At 45.3% G+C, this 22,164-nt stretch overlaps 1 protein-coding gene across 1 annotated transcript in view; it reads right to left on the reverse strand.

The window, feature by feature from the left end:
* FAM98B (family with sequence similarity 98 member B) overlaps positions 1-13,553 on the reverse strand; it is a 30,587-nt gene extending 17,034 nt beyond the window's left edge. Inside the window, exons 1-4 of the mRNA XM_077464756.1 lie at positions 13,429-13,553; positions 12,714-12,859; positions 8,979-9,110; positions 8,294-8,466 (exon numbers count right to left, since the gene is read on the reverse strand). Of these exons, the coding sequence (XP_077320882.1) occupies positions 8,294-8,466; positions 8,979-9,110; positions 12,714-12,859; positions 13,429-13,466 (489 nt within the window). The 5' untranslated portion in view covers positions 13,467-13,553. The remainder of the gene's footprint in view (positions 1-8,293; positions 8,467-8,978; positions 9,111-12,713; positions 12,860-13,428) is intronic.
* Between the last annotated feature and the right edge of the window lie 8,611 nt (positions 13,554-22,164).

Here is a 22,164-nt window from a genome sequence, read left to right on the forward strand (position 1 = left end):
CATGTCGCACCCCCTGAACAAAGGTACTCACTAATGAATGAGATGCCAGGGGTCGCTGAAAAAAAAAAAAAAAAAAAAAAAAAGAGAAGACAGCCAAGGCTGATATTTTCCCCCTTAATGGTGTTTTTAACGCTAATTTCTGGTCTACTCCTTGCTGAAGAAACAGCAGGATCCTGGATATAGAAAAGGAGCGTGGATGCCATCCTCTCCTCACACATGGAGATGTAAGCCTTCCAGGTACGATGATATATCTTCCGAGAAGAAGATTTCCGTGCCCTCTACATAGTTGGGATCACCGAGTCCGACAGACCCCGGTTCCTCAACACCTGGCTCTCAATAGCCATGCCGTTAAAGCCAGCAATGGTAACGCAGGATGGAGAATCGGACCTCGAGACAGAAGGTCTTCTCATAACGGCAGTCGCCATGGGGCGTCTGTGACCAGGCGCACTAGGTCTGTGTACCAAGGCCGATGAGGCCAATCTGGTGCGACCAGAATCACTGGGATCCCCTCGACTTCCACTCTGTGGAGCGAACGTGATAACAGATTCATTGGAGGAAAGGCATAGATCAGCTGGTACTGATCCCACGGAGTCAGCAGCACGTCTGACGCGTTTGTCCACGGATCTCTTGTCCTGGACACGAATCTCGGCACTTTCTGATTGAGACAGGAGGCCAGAAGATCCACATCTGGTCTGCCCCACCTCAGGCACAGTAGATTGAAAACCGCCCATTCTCCTGGGTCCAGCATCTGGCGACTCAGATAGTCCACCTGCCAGTTCTCCACTTCCGGGATGTAAATGGCCGACAGGGCCGGTACGTGCCGCTCTGCCCACCGAAGTATGTGAGCGACCACCCGTGCGGCGGCTGAGCTTCTTGTTCCTCCTTGATGATTGACGTATGCCACAGCCATGGTGTTGTCTGACTGGATCCTGATCGGACGCCCCTGAAGTCTCATCAACCATGTGGAGAGGCATAGCCTGATCGCTCTTAGCTCGAGCAGATTGATCGGCAACTTGGATTCTTCCGCCGACCAGAGGCCCTGAGCCGACTGAACCACCATCATCCACCCGAGCCGGATAGGCTGGCGTCCGTTGTGATCACTGTCCACTTCAGAGGTAGGAACAACTTCCCAGACTGAATTACCGGGGACCTCAGCCACCAGGTCAGGGAGTCTCCGAGTGACTGGCTCACCTGGATGTATCAATCCAGGGACAACTGAGATTTGTCCCACTTTGTCAAAACCTCCTTCTGCAGGACGCTGGTGTGGAACTTGGCATAAGGTACTGCCTCGAAGGAGGCTACCAGGAGTCCCAGGATGCAGAAGCGCAGCGACGACCACTTGCGGTTCATCAGCAGTTTTACCGCGGATCTGAGAGTCTGCAGCTTGTCTGACGGGAGAAAAACTCTCGCTTCCCTGGAGTCCAGCAGCAAGCCCAGGTACGCCAGACGCTGGGTCGGTACAATCTCCGACTTCTTTAGGTTCAACAGCCACCCAAATTCCTGCAGGGTCTGCATGGTGATCGCCACATCCTCCTCCAATTCGGAGGCGGAAGATGTCCTCAGGAGGAGATAGTCTAGGTATCCCACGATCGCGATCCCACGTTGTCGCAGCAATGCCAAAACTGGAGCCAATACCTTGGTAAAGACTCGGGGGGGGGGGGGATGCCGATGCCAGACCAAAAGGAAGAGCCACAAACTGGTAGTGGGCTTCCCCGACTGCAAATCGCAGAAAATTTTGATGCCGGAGGCTTATGGGTATGTGCAGGTACGCATCCTGGATGTTCAAGGACACCAGGGAGTCCCCTTGATGGAATGCAGCGACTACTGAGCAAACCGATTCCATTCTGAACCTCTGCACTTTCACAAAGTGATTGAGGGCTTTTAAGTCCAAGATTTTAGTTCCCAAGAAGGAAGGGGTACATCCAAACAGATTTGAATAGAATCCCTGGAAATGTTACGATTCCGGAACCGGTACAACCACCCCGCGACTCAGCAGGTCCCTTACTGCCCAAGAGGGCCTCCCAGCGAGCCGGGGATACGGGTATGCTTGAGGGAAAAATCTGTTTGGCGGCCAAGAGAGAAACTATATCTTGTAGCCTGAGGAAATCAGATCGCAGACCCATTGGTCGGATAGTAGAGAGGATCACCGGGCTGCAAACTCCCGAAGGCGACCCCCCACCCGAGACATGGGTGGGGGCAAACCTTCATGCGGTAGCACTTTTGTTCGCAGGCTTGCGGTTCCAGGGATGTTTCTGTCCTCCAGTGGGGCCTGTCGGGCTTGGGACGTTTAACCGAAGCTCCGGGCGGACAAAAAAGCCATTTGTGAGTGGAAAAAAAAGGGCCCTTGCCTACGGCGTGGCTCCTTAGCCTTCCTGGCCTTTGGGAGCAGGGTACTCTTACCACCGGTGGCATTTTTAATAATGTCAACCAACGAGGCTCCGAAAAGCCGGACGCCAAGGAAGGGAAGATCCGTCAGGGCTTTCTTAGATGCCTGGTTAGCAGACCAGCCTTTTTTACAAAATCAAGCGCCTCAGCACCACTGCTGACACTGAAGCCCTGGATAACAGAGGAAGAGTATCCAGAGCCGCATCCCAAACGCACTTAAGGCCTTGCACTAACTGGTCTTCCACACAGACAGGAGAAGCCTGTTGCTCTCCCAATTCATGGTGCAACAGTTTTGCCCACTCAGTTAGTGTCTGAGACACAAGTGCGGATGACAGTACTGGTCTCACAATGGAGCCCACCACTGTAAACAAGGAACGAGCCACTGCCTCGGCCTTCCTGTCCATGGGATACTTAAATGCAGGAGTCCCCTCCACCAGGACTGTAGTTACTTTATTTAACCTGGATACTGGGGGGTCCCCAACCGGAGGAGCCGACCACTTTTTGAGAAGGCTCTCCTCAAAGGGGTAAACGCACCGCCATGGATTTGGGGACCGAAAAGGTCCGTTGCGGGCGACCCCATTTCTTGTAAACGAACTTGTCAAAATAAGTCATATACAGGAACACCTTAGGTGAACGTGCTGTATTACGGGACCCAAAAAGGGGCCGCTACATGAGCAGAGGGATCTGCTGGCTCCTGAATCTTCAGGGTATCACGCACAGCTGTGATAAGTGCTCCAACAAATCGCTTTGTCGCGCACGGACCCGGGCGGGACTCATCCTCACTGTCCGAACGGTCCTGGTCAGCATCGTCTGACAAAACAGAGCAGGGGTCACCAGCCTCAGCAAGGCCAGAGTCTGCGTCAGAGCTCTCCCTAGAAGACTGGGGGGGGGGGGGGGGGGGGGGCGAACTTTTTTGCACCCTTTTGCCCAGGTGCCACCTCTATCTTGGCAACGAACTAATTGAGGACCACCGTCAGCGTGCCCAGGGGCACTGTGCAGTCAGGCGACCCCGTTGCAATTGCCTGTATTTCGGGGGAAGAAACACCAGTTTCTAAAGCCACGCTGACCCTACCCTGTCTGCCACCCGAAGGGGACTTAGGACAGTGACAGTCCCACCCTCCTTACTGCTGCTGGCTGAGGGGCTCTTTACCGCAGGACTCACCACCCTGAGGGGTCCTGCACTATCTAGCAGGTAGTGCCTGTAGTCTCTGTTGGCTCCCGGGTGCAGAGGAAGAGAGAGCGCTGTGCCGGTGGAAGCAGCTGCAAATGGCACTGAAACCGCTCTGAGGTGTGCTCAGGCTTCAAGAAAATGGCAGGGAAAATGGCCGTTAGAGCACAGGAGCACATGCTGCCGCAAGAGAACACTGGAAAAAAAAGTGTTCAGGTTTCAAGAAAATGGCCGCCGGCGTCCTGTATAGGGACAATCACAAGGAAAATGGCCAAAGCCCAGGAGAGCATGCTTTCCCTTGCCCACACCTAAGATGGCCGCCGAATGCCAGGGACACGAAAAAACAGGACCCAGAACTCAGCCAGCACCACCCCCCCACCAGGTGAGAGCCCCACCCCCCCCCCCCCGGAGAGCCCCTGCCAGACACACACACACACACACACACACCGCTCAGCAGCATCCCTCCCAGGGAGGGGGAAGGGGACAGGGAGAGAAGAGAGGGAAGTGAGGGACCCCCGAATCGACCTTTCAGGGAATGCCCAGCTGCTCAGCCCCACCGAGGCAGGGAGAGCTGTACTTACCAGTCCTGCAGAGCTGGGAGACATTCCATTACAAAGTAAGGGTTTTTTTTTAGGTCGCGCTATGGATTGTAGTTTGGGTAAGAGCAGCCCCTATTCAAATTTCTACCCTGTGGGAAGGAATAAAATGAAATAGGGAGGGGGGGGGGGGGAATAGGATTGGCGCTATACCCTTTAAAAAATTGGAGGCTTAGGTATACAATTAGCAAGGAATTTCCAGCGGGCTGGATAATAAAATAAAATAAATATGACTGTGTATGTGTCCGTAGGTGTCAATAATAATTGTGTCCTTTAAAAACCATAAGTGTCATAACTAATCATAAAGCATATATCATTAGACAATTGTAACAGCATACAATAAAAATATATAAAGTGCAAGGTGCTGGTGAACAAATTCTGGTATTTGTGACAAAACTATATGAATAAAAAGTAGAGCTTAGTATAAAAAGTATATATATATATATATATAGAATATATATAAAATATATATAAAAAATATATATAAACCAATCCGTTTATCTGTTAGACATATCAAGTCCTCACGTAGTGTAACTGTGATGAAAAGTGCATAAAGATGCAAAACGGTGAAAAAATGTTGTAAAATTTAGCAGTATAAAAATGCAAAAATAAAATAAAAATAAAAATAAATGTAGAAATAAGAATAGTGATTAAAAATATTACAAAGTAATTAAAAAGTAATTAAAGTGTCCCTCAAAAAGGTGGTTATGAATTAGAGGGGTATCCTCTGCAGATGAAAGTGAAGTGAGGGGTGGAGGAGATTTCAATTGTTGTTCCCGGTGCTCTGTGGCTATTTTTATGTAGTTGCTCTCACCAGAGTTATGGCCCCTTCCGGGGTGGATCAACCTTCACAGTATCAGCCACTGTGTAGCTCTCTGGCTTGCCTCCAATGCGATTCCGGGAAACCTTCGTTCCTCCGTTCATATGCCGTGTTCGGTTATATGTAATGAATAAGAGGCATATCCATGGTGCAGTATGTCTTATAAAACTTCGTATTTATTATATAGGCAAAAGTATTACTCACAAACATCCATTCATATGTATATATTGAAAGGAAAGATTCCGTTCGGCTAGCACGCCTTCTGAGTTTAGCAGTGTATGCTTCGTGGCCACGCCCTACGCGTTTCGTCATCAAAGACGTCCTCTGGAGCTCCAGAGGACGTCTTTGATGACGAAACACGTAGGGCGTGGCCACGAAGCATACACTGCTAAACTCAGAAGGCGTGCTAGCCAAACGGAATCTTTCCTTTCAATATATACATATGAACGGATGTTTGTGAGTAATACTTTTGCCTATATAATAAATACGAAGTTTTATAAGACATACTGCACCATGGATATGCCTCTTATTCATTACATATAACCGAACACGGCATATGAACGGAGGAACGAAGGTTTCCCGGAATCGCATTGGAGGCAAGCCAGAGAGCTACACAGTGGCTGATACTGTGAAGGTTGATCCACCCCGGAAGGGGCCATAACTCTGGTGAGAGCAACTACATAAAAATAGCCACAGAGCACCGGGAACAACAATTGAAATCTCCTCCACCCCTCACTTCACTTTCATCTGCAGAGGATACCCCTCTAATTCATAACCACCTTTTTGAGGGACACTTTAATTACTTTTTAATTACTTTGTAATATTTTTAATCACTATTCTTATTTCTACATTTATTTTTATTTTTATTTTATTTTTGCATTTTTATACTGCTAAATTTTACAACATTTTTTCACCGTTTTGCATCTTTATGCACTTTTCATCACAGTTACACTACGTGAGGACTTGATATGTCTAACAGATAAACGGATTGGTTTATATATATTTTTTATATATATTTTATATATATATACTTTTTATACTAAGCTCTACTTTTTATTCATATAGTTTTGTCACAAATACCAGAATTTGTTCACCAGCACCTTGCACTTTATATATTTTTATTGTATGCTGTTACAATTGTCTAATGATATATGCTTTATGATTAGTTATGACACTTATGGTTTTTAAAGGACACAATTATTATTGACACTTACGGACACATACACAGTCATATTTATTTTATTTTATTATCCAGCCCGCTGGAAATTCCTTGCTAATTGTATACCTAAGACATTCCATTACAGACCTACTCACTGATCAGTACAGGGTGGCTGCTGGCCCGGCACACTGTGACGCAGACATCATTAGCCCGGTCATATGTGTGACCCGGAGCATAAAAGCTCACCGACCACCTCTCCTCTGCAGCTGAGGTTTCGTCATGGCCAGCCTAGCGTGGAGCGGTCACCTTCACACACTCAATGGCTGGACTGGGGAGACTACAAGGATGAGGGTATCCAGCCTATCACCTGGCTGGCTGTTTATAGCAGATCACAGGATTAATCATCTTGCTCAAAAAGTCAAGCTTCTGCAGAAAAAAAAAAAAAAAAAAAAAAAGCACGTACCGATGGGCCCGCAGGATTCCTAGGTCCATCTCCTTCAATAGGAAAAATAAAACTGATGACTGCATGGCAGGCTGGAGGGTTGTTACCCAAGGGACCGCCCCCTGGGTGGAACTGGAAAGTTCTGAGTGTTACATAACAAGTAATGCCTAGTATTCTCCTAGTGGTGGGCATAACAACCCAATGGCTAAGAGAGGAGCTGTGTTGGTGGGTGAATATAAGAGAAAGATTTGTTTCCTTCTGTGTGCCTAAAGGGATCAGCATTGCACAGGGTCTCTGAAAAGGAAGTGTCTATTGTATTGGAATAACCAAAACCCACCACCTTCTTCCTTGAGGCTGAGAACTGCATGTCAAAAGAGAAATGTCACGGTATGTAGCTAAAAACAAAAAGTACCTCTCTCCAACTGACCTTGTATACCAAAGCAAAAAAAAACAAACACACGCTTACTAGTCCATCATCATTGTCAAGTTTTCCTTGCACTGCTTTTCACCTGCACAGTTATGGGATACGTGTGGTTTTGAATGTGCATGTGTGCTGGGAAAATCTAAATGTTCACAGGTCCCTTCCAGATTTGGAATTTGCAAACACCTCAGGCATATCAGGTATTAGGTACCTGCCAGAAAACCGCAGCATTTGTACGCCTCACAGGAACACTACTTCCTGGAATGCAGTGGGCCAGACAGCTTTAGGCAGTGAAGTTTAACCTAATTAGATAAAAGTCAAACTAAACCCATTGATTAAAAAACTGCAATCAGGCAGCTTCCCCCCCCCCCGTCTAAATGTAGACTTTAATTAAATAAAACCACAAAGCTGAATAATAGAATAATGACAATGATAATCAATGGTCTAATAAAGCCTGAAAAAAAAAAAAAAAAAAAATGACCAGCATAACAAAAATCAAAATCAAAAGTACACAAACATAACCATCCAGCAGTTTTTTTTTTTTGTTTTTTATTACAGAAGAAGCACTCTGTCTCTTCTGCCATAACAAACACTCACCTGCCTGCATACAGTTTTCTACTCGATGTACATTGAACTGCGCATACAAGGCTCAGTGTGCATTCCTAGCACACTTCAGCTGTGCTTAAATAACTGACTCCCATGTGAATGTGCAGGAGGACATTACCCCCCCCAACCGCCAATCAAGAGACCAAAAACCTGGCACTAGGAAGTAGACGACAATGGACAGGGAGGGATGCAACTGCCACATTGCTGGATGGTGGAGGGGGATATTTTTTTGAAGTTTACTTCTGCTTTAAAGTGCTTGTAAACGTTAAAAAATAAATAAATAAAAAACAACCCGCAAGACAAAGGCATAAATGAGCTAGAATGATTGGCCGGAGTCACGATGGCATTACTGGTCACGGCACAGCTACTGAAGAAATGGCACGAGAGAGACGTTTCTTCAGTTCACATGTGCCGATCACATAGAGGATATAATGAATATCTCCTAAACGGTCCTTATTATAGGCTTACTTGTGGATAAAAAAGTGGTAGTAAGGGTTTACAACCACTTTAAGAGTGAAGGCATTGGCAAAGAACGAATATGTGACATAAGAGCTATAGAATGGCTGTTTCCATCAGAGGCTTGGGACTCATTGTTTTCTGCTTTAGTACCCATGTCTTAGCTTTTGAAAAGAGAAAACTGTACAGGGAGGTATGTAAACATACATAAAAGCCAAACATTTAATATAAACCTTGTACCTTCTCTTGAATACTTTTTAACTGGCCAATAATATCTGAAGTGGATGGCAAAGGCAACCGGAGAGCTTCAAAAATAGTTTTTATTTCTTTATTCACAGCATCACTTGGACCTGAGCAAGTCAACGACTTAGTCTGTAGGATCTGTACGGCCTGAAGTTCTGAACCTAAGAATACTGGGACATATGATAAGAGAAGATAAAAAGAAAAATGGTCTGAAAGATAGTGAAGGGGCAAATAATGGGTTTTATTAAAATTTTGAAAAGTTTCAATATCACTTAAAGAGGAAGTAAAGTCCCGTTTTTTTTTTCTGACTTACAAAAGTAAAGGCATAATGTGGTAGTATGCATTGCAGTATGTTAAACTTACATGCTAACTAAGACCTCGTCATCCCCGCTGGAGGCTGCATCCATCTTCAGTCCTCTTACTTCCCAGGTGCGTGGACTCCGATTGTGGGAGCCGCTGGTCACGGCAGTGCTGGGAAGAGACGGCAAGGTGGCCGTTCTATCAGCGCATGCGCTGATGACATAACTGGCTGCATACAGTAAATATCTCCTAAACGGTGCACAATTTGGATATTTACAGTACCTATAGGCAAGCCCATAATAAGGCTTACCTATAGGTACAATACATGCATGGGACTTTACTTCCTCATTAATTCATATGCAGGTGTTCTATTTGTACTTACACAGCAATTTCAGACAATCCTCCTTGTTTTGAAGTCTGCTTTTGATATCTCCAGACACTAGAGAAGGATATGGGCAAGAGAGCTCCTTTAAGAATCCACTTATTTCCAGTTGAATACTCTCCAGGTCTCCACCTATTACGGGTAAGACAGCAAACACTGTTTTTTAAGATTATCACTATGCGCTCAAAAGCGCCAACACTACCTTAAAACAATAAAAAATAACCCGGTTAAAATATTGGTGGCGGGAGCAGCAGCCCTCCCCATCTGTTAGTCAAGTTCCCATCCCTTTTACTCCTCTAGCCATCTCCCCCAAGCACCCCTTTCCCCATCCTTCATATTTCACCTCTCCCCACCCCCTTCCACTCTTCTCCTTACTCCCTTTTCATTCTAACCCAATTAATCCCCTTTCATATAAAAATAAAATATAAAAAGGAAAGCAGAAGGGAACCCATGCTTGCCTATGACAGGTTATCTCAGCATGTACAAAAAAAGTGGCAACCTGAGCCTTCCAACTGGCCTTTGCAGCAAGGTGCACATGGAAGGACAATGCACATCACAAACAGACAAAATATTCCCCAGCAGACTTACCCGCCAGCCTGCAAAATGCAGGCAAGTGTGCTCAGAAATCTCTTGTCTGTCAGGTTATCTAAGCACCCTGCTTGCAATGCAACACACCACTCAGAAGCATAGTTGTTTTTAAACTGTATTTTTTTTTGGATTCTCAGTGAATTGTAACCACTGAACCTTTCACAATGGGTATGTGCTGTCTTTTGCTCTCAACAATAAAGAAGAAAATAAAATAAAAATCGTTGGTAGCAGCAGATTAAAGCCTATCAGGGTTGAACCCTTTTTTCTATGTATACATATATGCTTTTAAAAGCATGATATGAAAATAATCACATACACTATACAAACATTTTTTAATACGCTATATTTTTATAAATTACTACAAACAGAACAAAAAATAGCACAGTCCAGATAGGTATAGGAAATAAAGAGTCAGGGCAGTTCCATGATGAAAAGTTGCAAAAATTCTCTCACTGTGTGCATGTTACTATTTATAGCGTAGGAGTTAAAATGTAAATTCACTTGTAGTATTGTTGTAAACTTTGGGAAAGATAAATTTAGAGAAAATTGGATTTTTGGTTTACCTGTAAAATCCATTTCTTGGAGTGCATCAAAGAACACAGGGTATCTTCATATCCATTATGATAAGATTATGCTGCCACCTTTGGATGGCAATATAACCCTATCATAATGGATATGAAGATACCCTCTATTCTGTGATGTACAATAAAGAAAGTAGAGTTATACCCGACTGATGAAAATGTAAAGGAGAACTAATGTCCCACCATAACAAGCAGCGAGCAGGCAGGCTTTTATTGCAGAAGAGATATGTGGTGTGCCGGGATGACAGCATCCTGTGCATGTGCGGGAGTGATGTCATCCTGATGGAGACATAGGCACATAGGAGAAGGTGAGGGCGTGGAGCTGTTGAAAAGGTGAGCATTAAGCCCTTTAGTTCTGCTTTAAGTGTTAATACAGAAGGGTCCTATTTAAACATACACTCTTACTTCACCCATCTAGGTCAAAGGGACAATTTCTGTACAAAGCTGTACACCCTCACCCACTGATAATCACTTCCCAAACAATCCATCCCTGATCGCAATAAGAACAAAATACCTGGTGCTTCCAAGTATGGTGGAACATGTGATCTCCTCCCAAAATGCAGTGCTCAGGCCTAGCAGAAAATTGCTTGGCCCAAGCACAGTCACGTGATGGAGAGGATGAAGTCACCATTGCTTCTAGGCTCTGACACCAGGTATTTTGGTGGCAGCTACGATGGAGAAAAGAGCAGTGGAGGATTGCTGGGGAGGTGAATGCCAGTGAGTCGGGGTGATCTTTCTATAGATGGTGAATAGAACCTCAATGCATTTAAAAACATATTTGTGTGCATGGAGTGCCAAATAAAGGGTCAGATGCAGACTGGGGTGCGCTAAGATGCGTAAACAGGACAAGACACCATTTTGTAAGCATGATTTTTAAAGAGGAAGTAAACTTCCATCTTAAAGTTTTACCTATGGGTAAGCCTATATTAAAGAGGAAGTAAAGGGAAAAAAATAAATAAACACACCATGCAAGGCAAAGGCATAATGAGCTAGTATGCATAGCATACTAGCTCATTATGAATAACTTACCTGAGAACGAAGCCCCAGAAGCGGTCCTCAGTCTTCCTCTTCGCCGCTGCCATGGATCCCGGAGCGACTTCCGTGTCTCGCGGCTCCAGCGCTGCGATTCGCCAGAGCCGAGATGATGTCACTCCCGCGCATGCGCACGGGAGCCGACACTCACAGCATTTCGCCGCGGTCTGCCCAGTGTGCCGCTGTCTACGGCACATGCGCCATAGACAGCGGTGGCTGTCTTCGGGTAAATATCTCCTAAACCGTATAGGTTTAGGAGATATTTCTTGGACCTACAGGTAAGCCTTAATCTAGGCTTATCTGTAGGTCAAAGTGGTTTGCAAGGGTTTACAACCACTTTAATTGCTTGCTGTCTGTGCTATAGCCAAAAGACGGCTACAATACAGACTTAATTTGCTCCCGTGCTTGAGCGGCTTGCGCGCCCCCCTATGGGGAGCGCTCCATTATCAGAGAGTCTATGAGACTCGCCTGATAACAGATCTGAATAACGAGGTCGATCCCAACCCCTTACCATGGGATCAGCTGTCAAAGACAGCTGATCATGTGACCTAAACAGAGCCGGTAATCGGCTATTTTTTTTCCTCACGCTGATAGTGTGAGGAGAAAAAAAATAAAATAAAAAAATCAGATCGCCGGCGGCTGTGAGAGGGACATCGGTCGTGGAGAGACTTTTGTGCCCACTAGCCTCACCTACCAGTGCCCACCAGCACCACTCACCAGCGCCGCCCCACCAGCGAATCAATGAAGGAGAAAAATTACCCGTTTGCAAAATTTTATAACAAACGATTAAACATGTTGTTTTTTTTTTTTTTTTTTTAATTGGTCTGGTCAGGAGGGGTGTTTAAGTGCCCAGTAATCCAGTGGTTAAGGATTACCTATTGGCAGTGTAAAGATCTCCTAAACTTGCACCGTTTAGGAGTTATTTACTGTCCTAGCAGCCAGTTACGTCACTGGCGCAAGCGCTTTGAAGGAACGGCCACCCATGCTGTTTCTTCAGAGCAGTGTGTCATGACCGGCAGCTCCTGCGTGCATGCTCTGTGACTGGTCAGAGCAGCGAACCCGGAAGGAAGACCGGGTATAAATAGACACCATCTCCAGCTATGTCATTGCATCGCTGGAAGGCTTCATTTTGAGGTAAGATTCACATAATGTGCTAGTATGCAATGCATACTAGCACATTATGCCTTTGCCTTGCTTTAAATAAAGGAGAATTTGTACATAATTTATTTTTTATTTTAAAATGAATTTGCACTCAGATTCACTTTTGCACTGCAGTAACGTATGGTGCCGCAGCATACACGAGTCCGTACAATGCACTGCCATTCATTTTGAATATCACCTGCACTGCATGGGAATATGTTACTGTGTTTTCCTTTCCAAAAAAGGAAGGGCTCTGGTTTTGGACATGCTAAAGTGAGTTGGAATCATTCAAAATGAAAAGGTGAAGATTTGATATTGTTCATCCAAGCATCTCTTCCAACGCTGAGTGCAATGTTCTTTGCAATGATCGTATCTGATGAGATGAATTTCTTACCTTCAGAGCTGACACTTTCTTCTAAGTTACCTAATAAATGTATCTGAGAGCTGAGCCAACACAACAGCTGGCAGTATTCAGGAGATGACAGTCCACTTTCTAAAGCTGGACCTAGAGCGCTCTCATCCAACAGGGGACCCTGGTACCTGGCATGAGAAGAAATCATCTCAAGGTGTGTTCACTATGAAATTTAACATCAATTCAAGTAAACGGTCATTGCCATCATTCAACAGAGGGATACAAGGGCAAGAGAAGGGAAGGAGGAGGAGGGGGGGGTTGAGCCAAGGCCCACGACACACTGACAGGGAGAGACAGGGGCCAGGGGCCCACGACACACTGACAGGGAGAGAGTCAAGGGCCACGACAGACTGACAGGGAGAGAGTCAAGGGCCACGACAGACTGACAGGGAGAGAGTCAAGGGCCAATGACAGGGAGAGACAAGGGCCACGATAGACTGACAGGGGGCACGACAAACTGACAAGGAAGGGACAAGGACCACAGCAGACTGACAAGGAAGGGACAAGGGCCACAGAAAACAGGTGGGGGCACAAGAGCCAGAGAAAGACAAGGACTAGAAAGAAGCAAGGGGGAATGTGCCAGAGACAGGTACAAGCAAACATCTATTCTCCATACATGCAGAAGAGCAGTGTCAGGGATCTATGTACATCGTACAATGAATATATCACAGCACATCCTGTAAAGATCTCCTCTCACCCCAGAGACTCCAGCGTGTCCAACAAATCGCCCTCCATCCCGCCAGCAAATCTCCTCTAATCGCTGCACCAGCTCACTCTGCATTCAAACATTCATCGGCTTCCGGTCCAACAACAATACAAGTCCGGGCTACAGCGGCGCTTCCGAAATTAAGGTTCCGGTTGCATTACATCCTCTACTTCGGTCAGAAGCGAACGTTTCACTCCAATAAATCCGAGCGGGTAACATAAACAATTCTCTCATTCTGTATCCTCCTGTGGTGTATTTGCCTCAGTCTGCCGGGTTAGTAGGGGGAACACCTCAGGAGGACACAGACAGACTGAATGGGCTCTCTGAATTGTACGCATACCGGGCAATGGACACCATCAACAACATAGAGCCCGAGTCTAGTCATAACCTATTATATTTGGATAGAAGGAGGGAAGGGTAAACCTGGACAGTTTTTTATTGCTGCATGTGACCACACTGTGGAGATTTCCCGTACCTGTGTGTCCTGTGACACCAGAACAGATATGCACAGACCAATATACTTTATCACTTCAATAACCCCTTCCTATGCAGGACAATGTTCAGCTTTCAGTACTGTCACTTTTTGACAATTGTGCAGTCATGCAATCTTTTTTTATTTTTTGCTAAACGACAAAAAATGAAATTTTAAAACAAATCAAACGTTTTTCTTAGTTTCTGTTATAAAATTTTGCAAACAGGTAATTTTTCTCCTTCACGGATGTGTGCTGATTAGGCTGCACAGATGGGCACCGATAGTTTCCACTGATCACACAATATAATAAAAGGGGTAGGGTTGCGCTATGGAGAAACTAGAGTAAGTAAGGGGCTGCCGCTACCAAATATTACCAGCCTAATAGGTTGGAATAAAACGATAAAACAATAGTAGTAGCTGTGGCGCTCTGCTTAAACACAAAATTATGAGTGGTGTGAAGTAATGTGACACAGTTTGAAAAAATGTTGGGTGGTAACGTAATGTAGCACAGTTTGAGGGGAAAAAAACAAAAAAACCCTAAATATATCTGTGTCTATTGTAGTCCAGAATTCACCATAATAAAATCTACACAATATTAATTAATTATTCAAATGTGCAAATTACAAAAAAGTGCTAGTGCTTAAGTGCAAATAAACATCTACTAAATGCAATTTTTATAAGAATAATAATCACAGCTGTGTGCAATATAAAGTGCTAGTGCTCAAGTGCAAAAAAGACACTAATAATCATCCTCTGCTGAATCCAATTCCTGTGTTAATGTCCATTAAATCAGAAAATGAAAAAATGTAATCTTGAAAAGTTCCAAACAAATTCAAGTGACTGGTGCTCAGTGTTTGATGTATTTTAAATTGACACGGGTGCGTTTTTCATGCATAAGTCAAACTGCCGCACTGATCACACAATGGCCATTTTTCACTCTCCTCTCCACTAGGGATGAGCCGAACACCCCCCCCCCCCCCCCGGTTCGGTTCGCACCAGAACCTTAGAACGCACCGGAAATTCGTACAAACTTTAGAACCCCATTAAAGTCTATGGGACTCGAACGTTCAAAATCAAAAGTGCTAATTTTAATGGCTAATATGCAAGATATTGTCCTAAAAAGGGTTTGGGGACCCGGCTCCTGCCCCAGGGGACATAGATCAATGCCTAATTTTTTTTTAAGCAGACATTTTTTTGGGAGCACTGATTTTAATGACGATTAAAGTGAAAAAAAAGTGAAATATTCCTTTAAATATCATGCCTGGGGGGTGTCTATAGTATGCCTGTGAAGTGACACGTGTTTCCCATGTTTAGAACAGTCCCTGAAAAAAATTACACTTAACAGAAAAAAAGTAATTTAACCACTTCAGGACCGCCGTATTGCCATTGTACGTCAGCACAATGGCACAGGCAGGCACAATCACGTACATCTACGTGATTGCCTTCCAGCGGGTGGGGGGTCCGATCGGACCCCCTCCCGCTGTTTACGGCGGTCCGATTCGGTCCAGGAGCGCTCCGTGATGAGGGGATGGCCGTTGGTTTTCGGCCACCCCCTCTGGATCGCTCCTGGCCAATGAGAAGCTTCCTCCCCTGTGTATTGTTTACACAGGAAGGAGGAAGTGATGTCATTCTCCTCGGGGCGGTCTTTTTGACCGGACTACGAGGAGAAGACTAAAAGTAAGTGTGCACCAACACTACACTGACATGTAGGTACACACAGGCACACAAACCCCCCCTGATCCCCCCCCCCCGATCGCCCCCCGATCCCCCCCAGTCACAGTGTCACTGATTGCATTGATCATTTCTTTACTGATCAATGCATTCAGTGTCAGTTGTGACAGTAAAAACTGTCAGGACAGTTAGTGTTAGGTCCAGGGTAGCCCCCTATCACCCCCCAATAAAGATTTAACCCCCTGATTGCCCCTAGAGTTAACCCTTTCACCCCCTTTTGCCAGTGTCACTAAGCGATCATTTTTCTGATCGCTGCATGTGTCGCTAGGTAGCTAGTTATTTTTTTAGGTTCACCGCCAGGTTTTTATATCGCTAGGTACCCCGATATACTACCCAATAATGTTTTTAACCCCCTGATTGCCGCTAGTTAACCCTTTCACCCCCTTTTGCCAGTGTCACTAAGCGATCGTTTTTCTGATCGCTGCATTCGTGTCGCTACAGTCGCTAGGTAGCTAGTTATTTTTTTAGGTTCACCGCCAGGTTTTTATAGCGCTAGGTACCCCGATATACTACCCAATAATGGTTTTAACCCCCTGATTGCCGCTAGTTAACCCTTTCACCCCCTTTTGCCAGTGTCACTAAGCGATCATTTTTCTGATCGCTGCATGTGTCGCTAGGTAGCTAGTTATTTTTTTAGGTTCACCGCCAGGTTTTTATATCGCTAGGTACCCCGATATACTACCCAATAATGGTTTTAACCCCCTGATTGCCGCTAGTTAACCCTTTCACCCCCTTTTGCCAGTGTCACTAAGCGATCGTTTTTCTGATCGCTGCATTAGTGTCGCTACAGTCGCTAGGTAGCTAGTTATTTTTTTAGGTTCACCGCCAGGTTTTTATAGCGCTCGGTACCCCGATATACTACCCAATAATGGTTTTAACCCCCTGATTTCCGCTAGTTAACCCTTTCACCCCCTTTTGCCAGTGTCACTAAGCGATAATTTTTCTGAGCGCTGCATCAGTGTCGCTAGTGTCGCTAGGTAGCTAGTTATTTTTTTAGGTTCACCGCCAGGTTTTTATAGTGCTAGGTACCCCGATATACTACCCAATAATGGTTTTAACCCCCTGATTGCTGCTAGTTAACCCTTTCACCCCCTTTCACCAGCGATCACAGTATAAGTGTCACTGGTGACGCTGGTTAGCCAGTTAGTTATTTAGGTTCCCCGTCAGGTTTTTATATAGCGCCAGGGACCCCCATATACTACCTAATAAAAATTTGAACCCCCTGATTGCCCCTAGTTAACCCTTTCACCACTGATCACCGTATAAGTGTTACGGGTGACTCTGGTTAGTTTGTTTTTTATAGCATTTTATATTCAAATCCGGAAGGCAGTGCTTGGTTTTCGGGGTCCCGTACGTGGCTAGGCTCCCAAAAAGTACCCCACATGTGGTATCCCCGTACTCGGGAGAAGCAGCAGAATTTATTTTGGGGTGTAATTTGACTTCTGCCCATAGCATGTGTGAGCAATATATCATTTAGTGACAACTTTGTGCAAAAAAAAAAAAAGTTTGTAATATTCCCGCAACTTTTGGCAAAATATAAAATATTCCATGGACTCAACATGCCTCTCAGTAAATAGCTTGGGGTGTCTACTTTCCAAAATGGGGTCATTTGGGGGGGTTTTGTGCTATTTTGGCATTTTATGGCCTTCGAAACTGTGATAGGTAGTGAGGAGTTAAATCAAAAATTTGCACCCTTAGAAATCCTGAAGGTGGTGATTGGTTTTCGGGGTGCCGTGCGCGACTAGACTCCCAAAAAGTCCCACACATGTGGTATCCCCGTACTCGGGAGAAGCAGCAGAATGTATTTTGGGGTGTCATTTCACATATGCCCATAGCATGTGTGAGCAATATATCATTTAGTGACAACTTGGTGCAAAAAAAAAAAAGTTTGTAATATTCCCGCAACTTGTGGCAAAATATAAAATATTCCATGGACTCAACATGCCTCTCAGTAAATAGCTTGGGGTGTCTACTTTCCAAAATGGGGTCATTTTGGGGGGTTTTGTGCTATTTTGGCATTTTATGGCCTTCGAAACTGTGATAGGTAGTGAGGAGTTAAATCAAAAATTTGCACCCTTAGAAATCCTGAAGGTGGTGATTGGTTTTCGGGGTGCCGTGCGCGACTAGACTCCCAAAAAGTCCCACACATGTGGTATCCCCGTACTCGGGAGAAGCAGCAGAATGTATTTTGGGGTGTCATTTCACATATGCCCATAGCATGTGTGAGCAATATATCATTTAGTGACAACTTGGTGCAAAAAAAAAAAAGTTTGTAATATTCCCGCAACTTGTGGCAAAATATAAAATATTCCATGGACTCAACATGCCTCTCAGTAAATAGCTTGGGGTGTCTACTTTCCAAAATGGGGTCATTTTGGGGGGTTTTGTGCTATTTTGGCATTTTATGGCCTTCGAAACTGTGATAGGTAGTGAGGAGTTAAATCAAAAATTTGCACCCTTAGAAATCCTGAAGGTGGTGATTGGTTTTCGGGGGGCCGTGCGCGACTAGACTCCCAAAAAGTCCCACACATGTGGTATCCCCATACTCGGGAGAAGAAGCGGAATATATTTTGGGGTGCAATTCCACATATAACCATGGCATGTGTGAGCAATATATCATTTAGTGACAACTTTTTGTAAAAAATTTTTTTTTTTTTTTTTTTTGTCATTATTCAATCCCTTATGACAAAAAAAATAAATATTCAATGGGCTCAACATACCCATCAGCAATTTCCTTGGGGTGTCTACTTTCCAAAATGGGGTCATTTGGGGGGGATTTGTATTGCCCTGCCATTTTAGCACCTCAAGAAATGAGATCGGCAGTCATAAATTAAAAGCTGTGTAAATTCCAGAAAATGTACTCTAGTTTGTAGACGCTATAACTTTTGCGCAAACCAAAAAATATACGCTTATTGACATTTTTTTTACTAAAGACATGTGGCTGAATAAATTTTGCCCTCAATGTATGACTAAAATTTAGTTTATTCGATTTTTCTTATAACAAAAAGAAGAAAATATCTTTTTTTTTCAAAATTTTCGCTCTTTTTCCATTTATATCGCAAAAAAAAAAAATCGCAGAGGCAATCAAATACCATCAAAAGAAAGCTCTATTTGTGGGAAGAAAAGGACGCAAATTTCGTTTGGGTGCAATATTGCATGACCGCGCAATTACCAGTTAAAGCAGCGCAGTGCGAAATTGCAAAAAGACCTCTGGTCCTTAAGGTGTTTATTGGTCCGGAGCTGAAGTGGTTAAAACTGCTTGCGGTTTTAATGTAATGTCTGGTTGCGGCAATACGGATGAAAATCATTGAGAAAAATGGCATTGGTAGCCCACCCCTGCCCATTACCAGCCCCTTTGGGTCTTGTACGGATATTAAGGGGAACCCCGTACCCAAATTAAAACAAGTAAAGGCATGGGGCCCCCAGGCCCTATATACTCAGAACAGCAGTATGCAGGCAGTGCAAACAAGACATGGACTGTGTAGGTTTGTAATTTTGAACTGGTACATTTTTAAAGTGTAGCTCCAGTCAAAAAATCTATTTTTAAGCTTTTTGGAAAACAAAGGGAAGGGTTATCACCCCTGTATAATTTTTTTTTGCCATCCGTCTTTTTTCATCTCCCTTCCTATTGTCTCCTTACGTTTGCAAGTAGGAGACGTTTGTAAGTTGGATGTTTGAAAGTAGGGGCCTGCCCTATATGCTCTGCAGAAATGTGGGCCTACGGTGTTGGTGTTGCCACAACACTGTAAGCCCTCAAAGTGACTCTTGGTGGGCGCTGGAGCGCCCTGCTGTGAACGATTATATCAAGAATTGTAATTACATGCCATTGTTCAACAGTGGTAGAAAAATTGGGCCTTTGGTGGTGGTGCTGGTGCCACAACACTGTAAGTCCTCACAGTTACTCTCGGTGGGCGCAGGAACGGGCCCTGCTGTGAAATATTATATCAAGAATTGTAATTACATGCACCTGTGAAACAAGTGCTGAAAAATTGGGCCTTGGGTGCTGGTGCCACGACACTGCAACCTCTCCCATATATTCTATTTGGAGTGCAGGAATGAGCCCTACTGAAAAGCATTGCATCAAAAATTGTAATTACACGCCCCTGTTAAACAGGGGCTGAAAAATTGGGCCTTAGCCACTAGAGGTGCGCATCTTCACTGGTCTCACGATTCGATTCGATTACGATTATCAGATCACAATGCATCCCGATTACTGCGTGTGGTTTTCATAAAAAAAAAATTCAAGCAGAACTTCATTTTCTTATTTTATATGTTCTTAAAAAAAATAAGACAACACTCCCTGCATGCAGCAAAGTCTAAATCCAGCAGACAACAAAGAAAATACTAGAGGAAATGGTCATAGACTGCAGACATGATACAGGATATGATCAGAGACTGCAGACATGATACAGAAGACGGTCAGAGACTGCAGACATAGTATAGGAGATGGTCAGAGACTGCAGACATAGTACAGGAGATGATCAGGGACTGCAGACATAGTACAGGAGATGATCAGAGACTGCAGACATAGTACATGAGATGATCAGGGACTGCAGACATAGTACAGGAGATGATCAGGGACTGCAGACATAGTACAGGAGATGGTCAGAGACTGCAGACTTGATTTGCCAAGTAGCCAGCATTGGGTTCTAATGCGCTGCTACTGCCATGGGCACCGAGACCAGCACTGTCGAGGACAGGACAGCAAGCCTGGTTGTTCGCCCACTGGTCCACTGTCGGAGGATTCCCCCATCCACCTGGAATGTGTAGATGGGGGAATTGGATCAATTTTTTTTTGTTACAGTGTAGTGACCAAACAAAAAAAAAAAGCAATCAAATGGGCTGCATAAGTGCCTTAGTGCTTACTGGATCTTGAAAGAACAGAGCAGGGGATGGAGACAGATAGGGAGAGAAAGGGACAGTTCAGTTATCAATGTTTAATGCAAAATGCAGGTCTTACTTATTCAGGGACGAGGCTAGAAGTTCACACAGCTTGGAATGTGTATCTGCTGACTGTTCTTCATATCTCCCGCACACACCCCCCCCCCCCCCCCCTCCTCCTCTCTCTCCTTCACAGCTGATAGCTCGGGATAGGAGAGTGGATGGCCGGTAGGGATGAGCTTCGTGTTCGAGTCGAACATACGTTCGACTCGAACATCGGCTGTTTGCCCGATGGCGCAGTCCGTTGCTGGCTCGTGATTGGCCAAGCATGCACTGTGACCCGCATGCTTGGCCAATCGCAGTGCCAGCAGCGAGGAGAGCCATGATTGGCCACAGGCAGGATGCCTGTGGCCAATCATAGCTCAGGCTGTGTAGTGCACGCCCCACACTATATAAGGCCGCCAGCGCGGCGGCCTTGTGTAGTGTGTTGGCGTCTGAAACAGTGGGTGTTCTGTGTACCTTCAACACAGTACACACCGATCGTTTTCGGCCGATTTTCGATCTTGCTGTTGTGTAGTGGTTGTTGTCTGCGTGCCCTGACCGCAGTATACACCGCTATATTCACCTCACCTATATAGCTAGTGATCTATCTTTTATAATAGAGCTTGCAATCAGTAGTGTTAGGAGCTTGTGCGTGCTGTCTGCGTGCTCTGTACCCGGTACATACCGCTATATCCACCTACATAGCTCTTCTCTATTTGAGCCCACTTGCCATCTGCAGGAGTTATTGGAAGTTGTGTGTGCCTCCAGCACAGCACAGTATACATCTGTATATAACCCTTTATCTCTGGTGTTCTATAATAAAGGCATCTGCAGGAGTTAGTGGGTGTTGTGTGCCTCCAGCACAATATACACTACCCAACTGCTTTTTTACCCAACTCCCTTCAGGCCATTACCATGTCTGGAAGGCCAGCAAGGAGAGGCAGACAGGCGCGAGCCGATAAAAGAGGGCAAGCAGGCTCTGTGTCTAGAGACAACAGTGCTGGTTGTGGACGCGGTGCATTATCATCAGCACGTGGCCATGGGACACGCTTGTCCTTCTTTTCGGCAGCTGGACATGTTGAGCCGCAACATGCCAATGACTTGGTAGAGTGGATGACCAAGCCCTCTTCATCCTCCTCATCCTCTCTCACCCAGTCTCAGGGTACTAGCAAAGCAGCTGCCAACGCATCGTCTTCCCTCCTCTCAATGTCATCATCAGTGACTCCTTCCCTAGACCCACCACGTCCTCCTGAGGAGTCTCCTGAACTCTTTGAGCACAGTGTTGGGTACATGCTCCAGGAGGATGCCCAGTGTTTTGTAGCCTCTGATGATGACACTCAGCTAGAGGAAGGCAGTAGCGTGAATGCAGAGAGAGGGGATGCTCAAGAAGGACAGCAATCCGGCAGTCATGTTCCACAAGCTGCAGCATACTGCCAGGTTTGCTACAGCGATGAAGAGGGAGGGGATGATGAGGGCACTGACTCCATGTGGGTGCCTGGTAGGAGAGAGGAGGAGGAGGCACATGTCCAACGAGGCAGGATGCCCTCCGGGGGCCAGCTTAGGGGCAGCACACCGACTGAATCACACCGCAGAGGTCCGCC

This window comes from Lithobates pipiens, unplaced genomic scaffold (genome assembly GCF_037356315.1).
Source record: "Lithobates pipiens isolate NorthernLeopardFrog02 unplaced genomic scaffold, aLitPip1_a1.2 Scaffold_30, whole genome shotgun sequence".
NCBI classification, from domain to species: domain Eukaryota; kingdom Metazoa; phylum Chordata; class Amphibia; order Anura; family Ranidae; genus Lithobates; species Lithobates pipiens.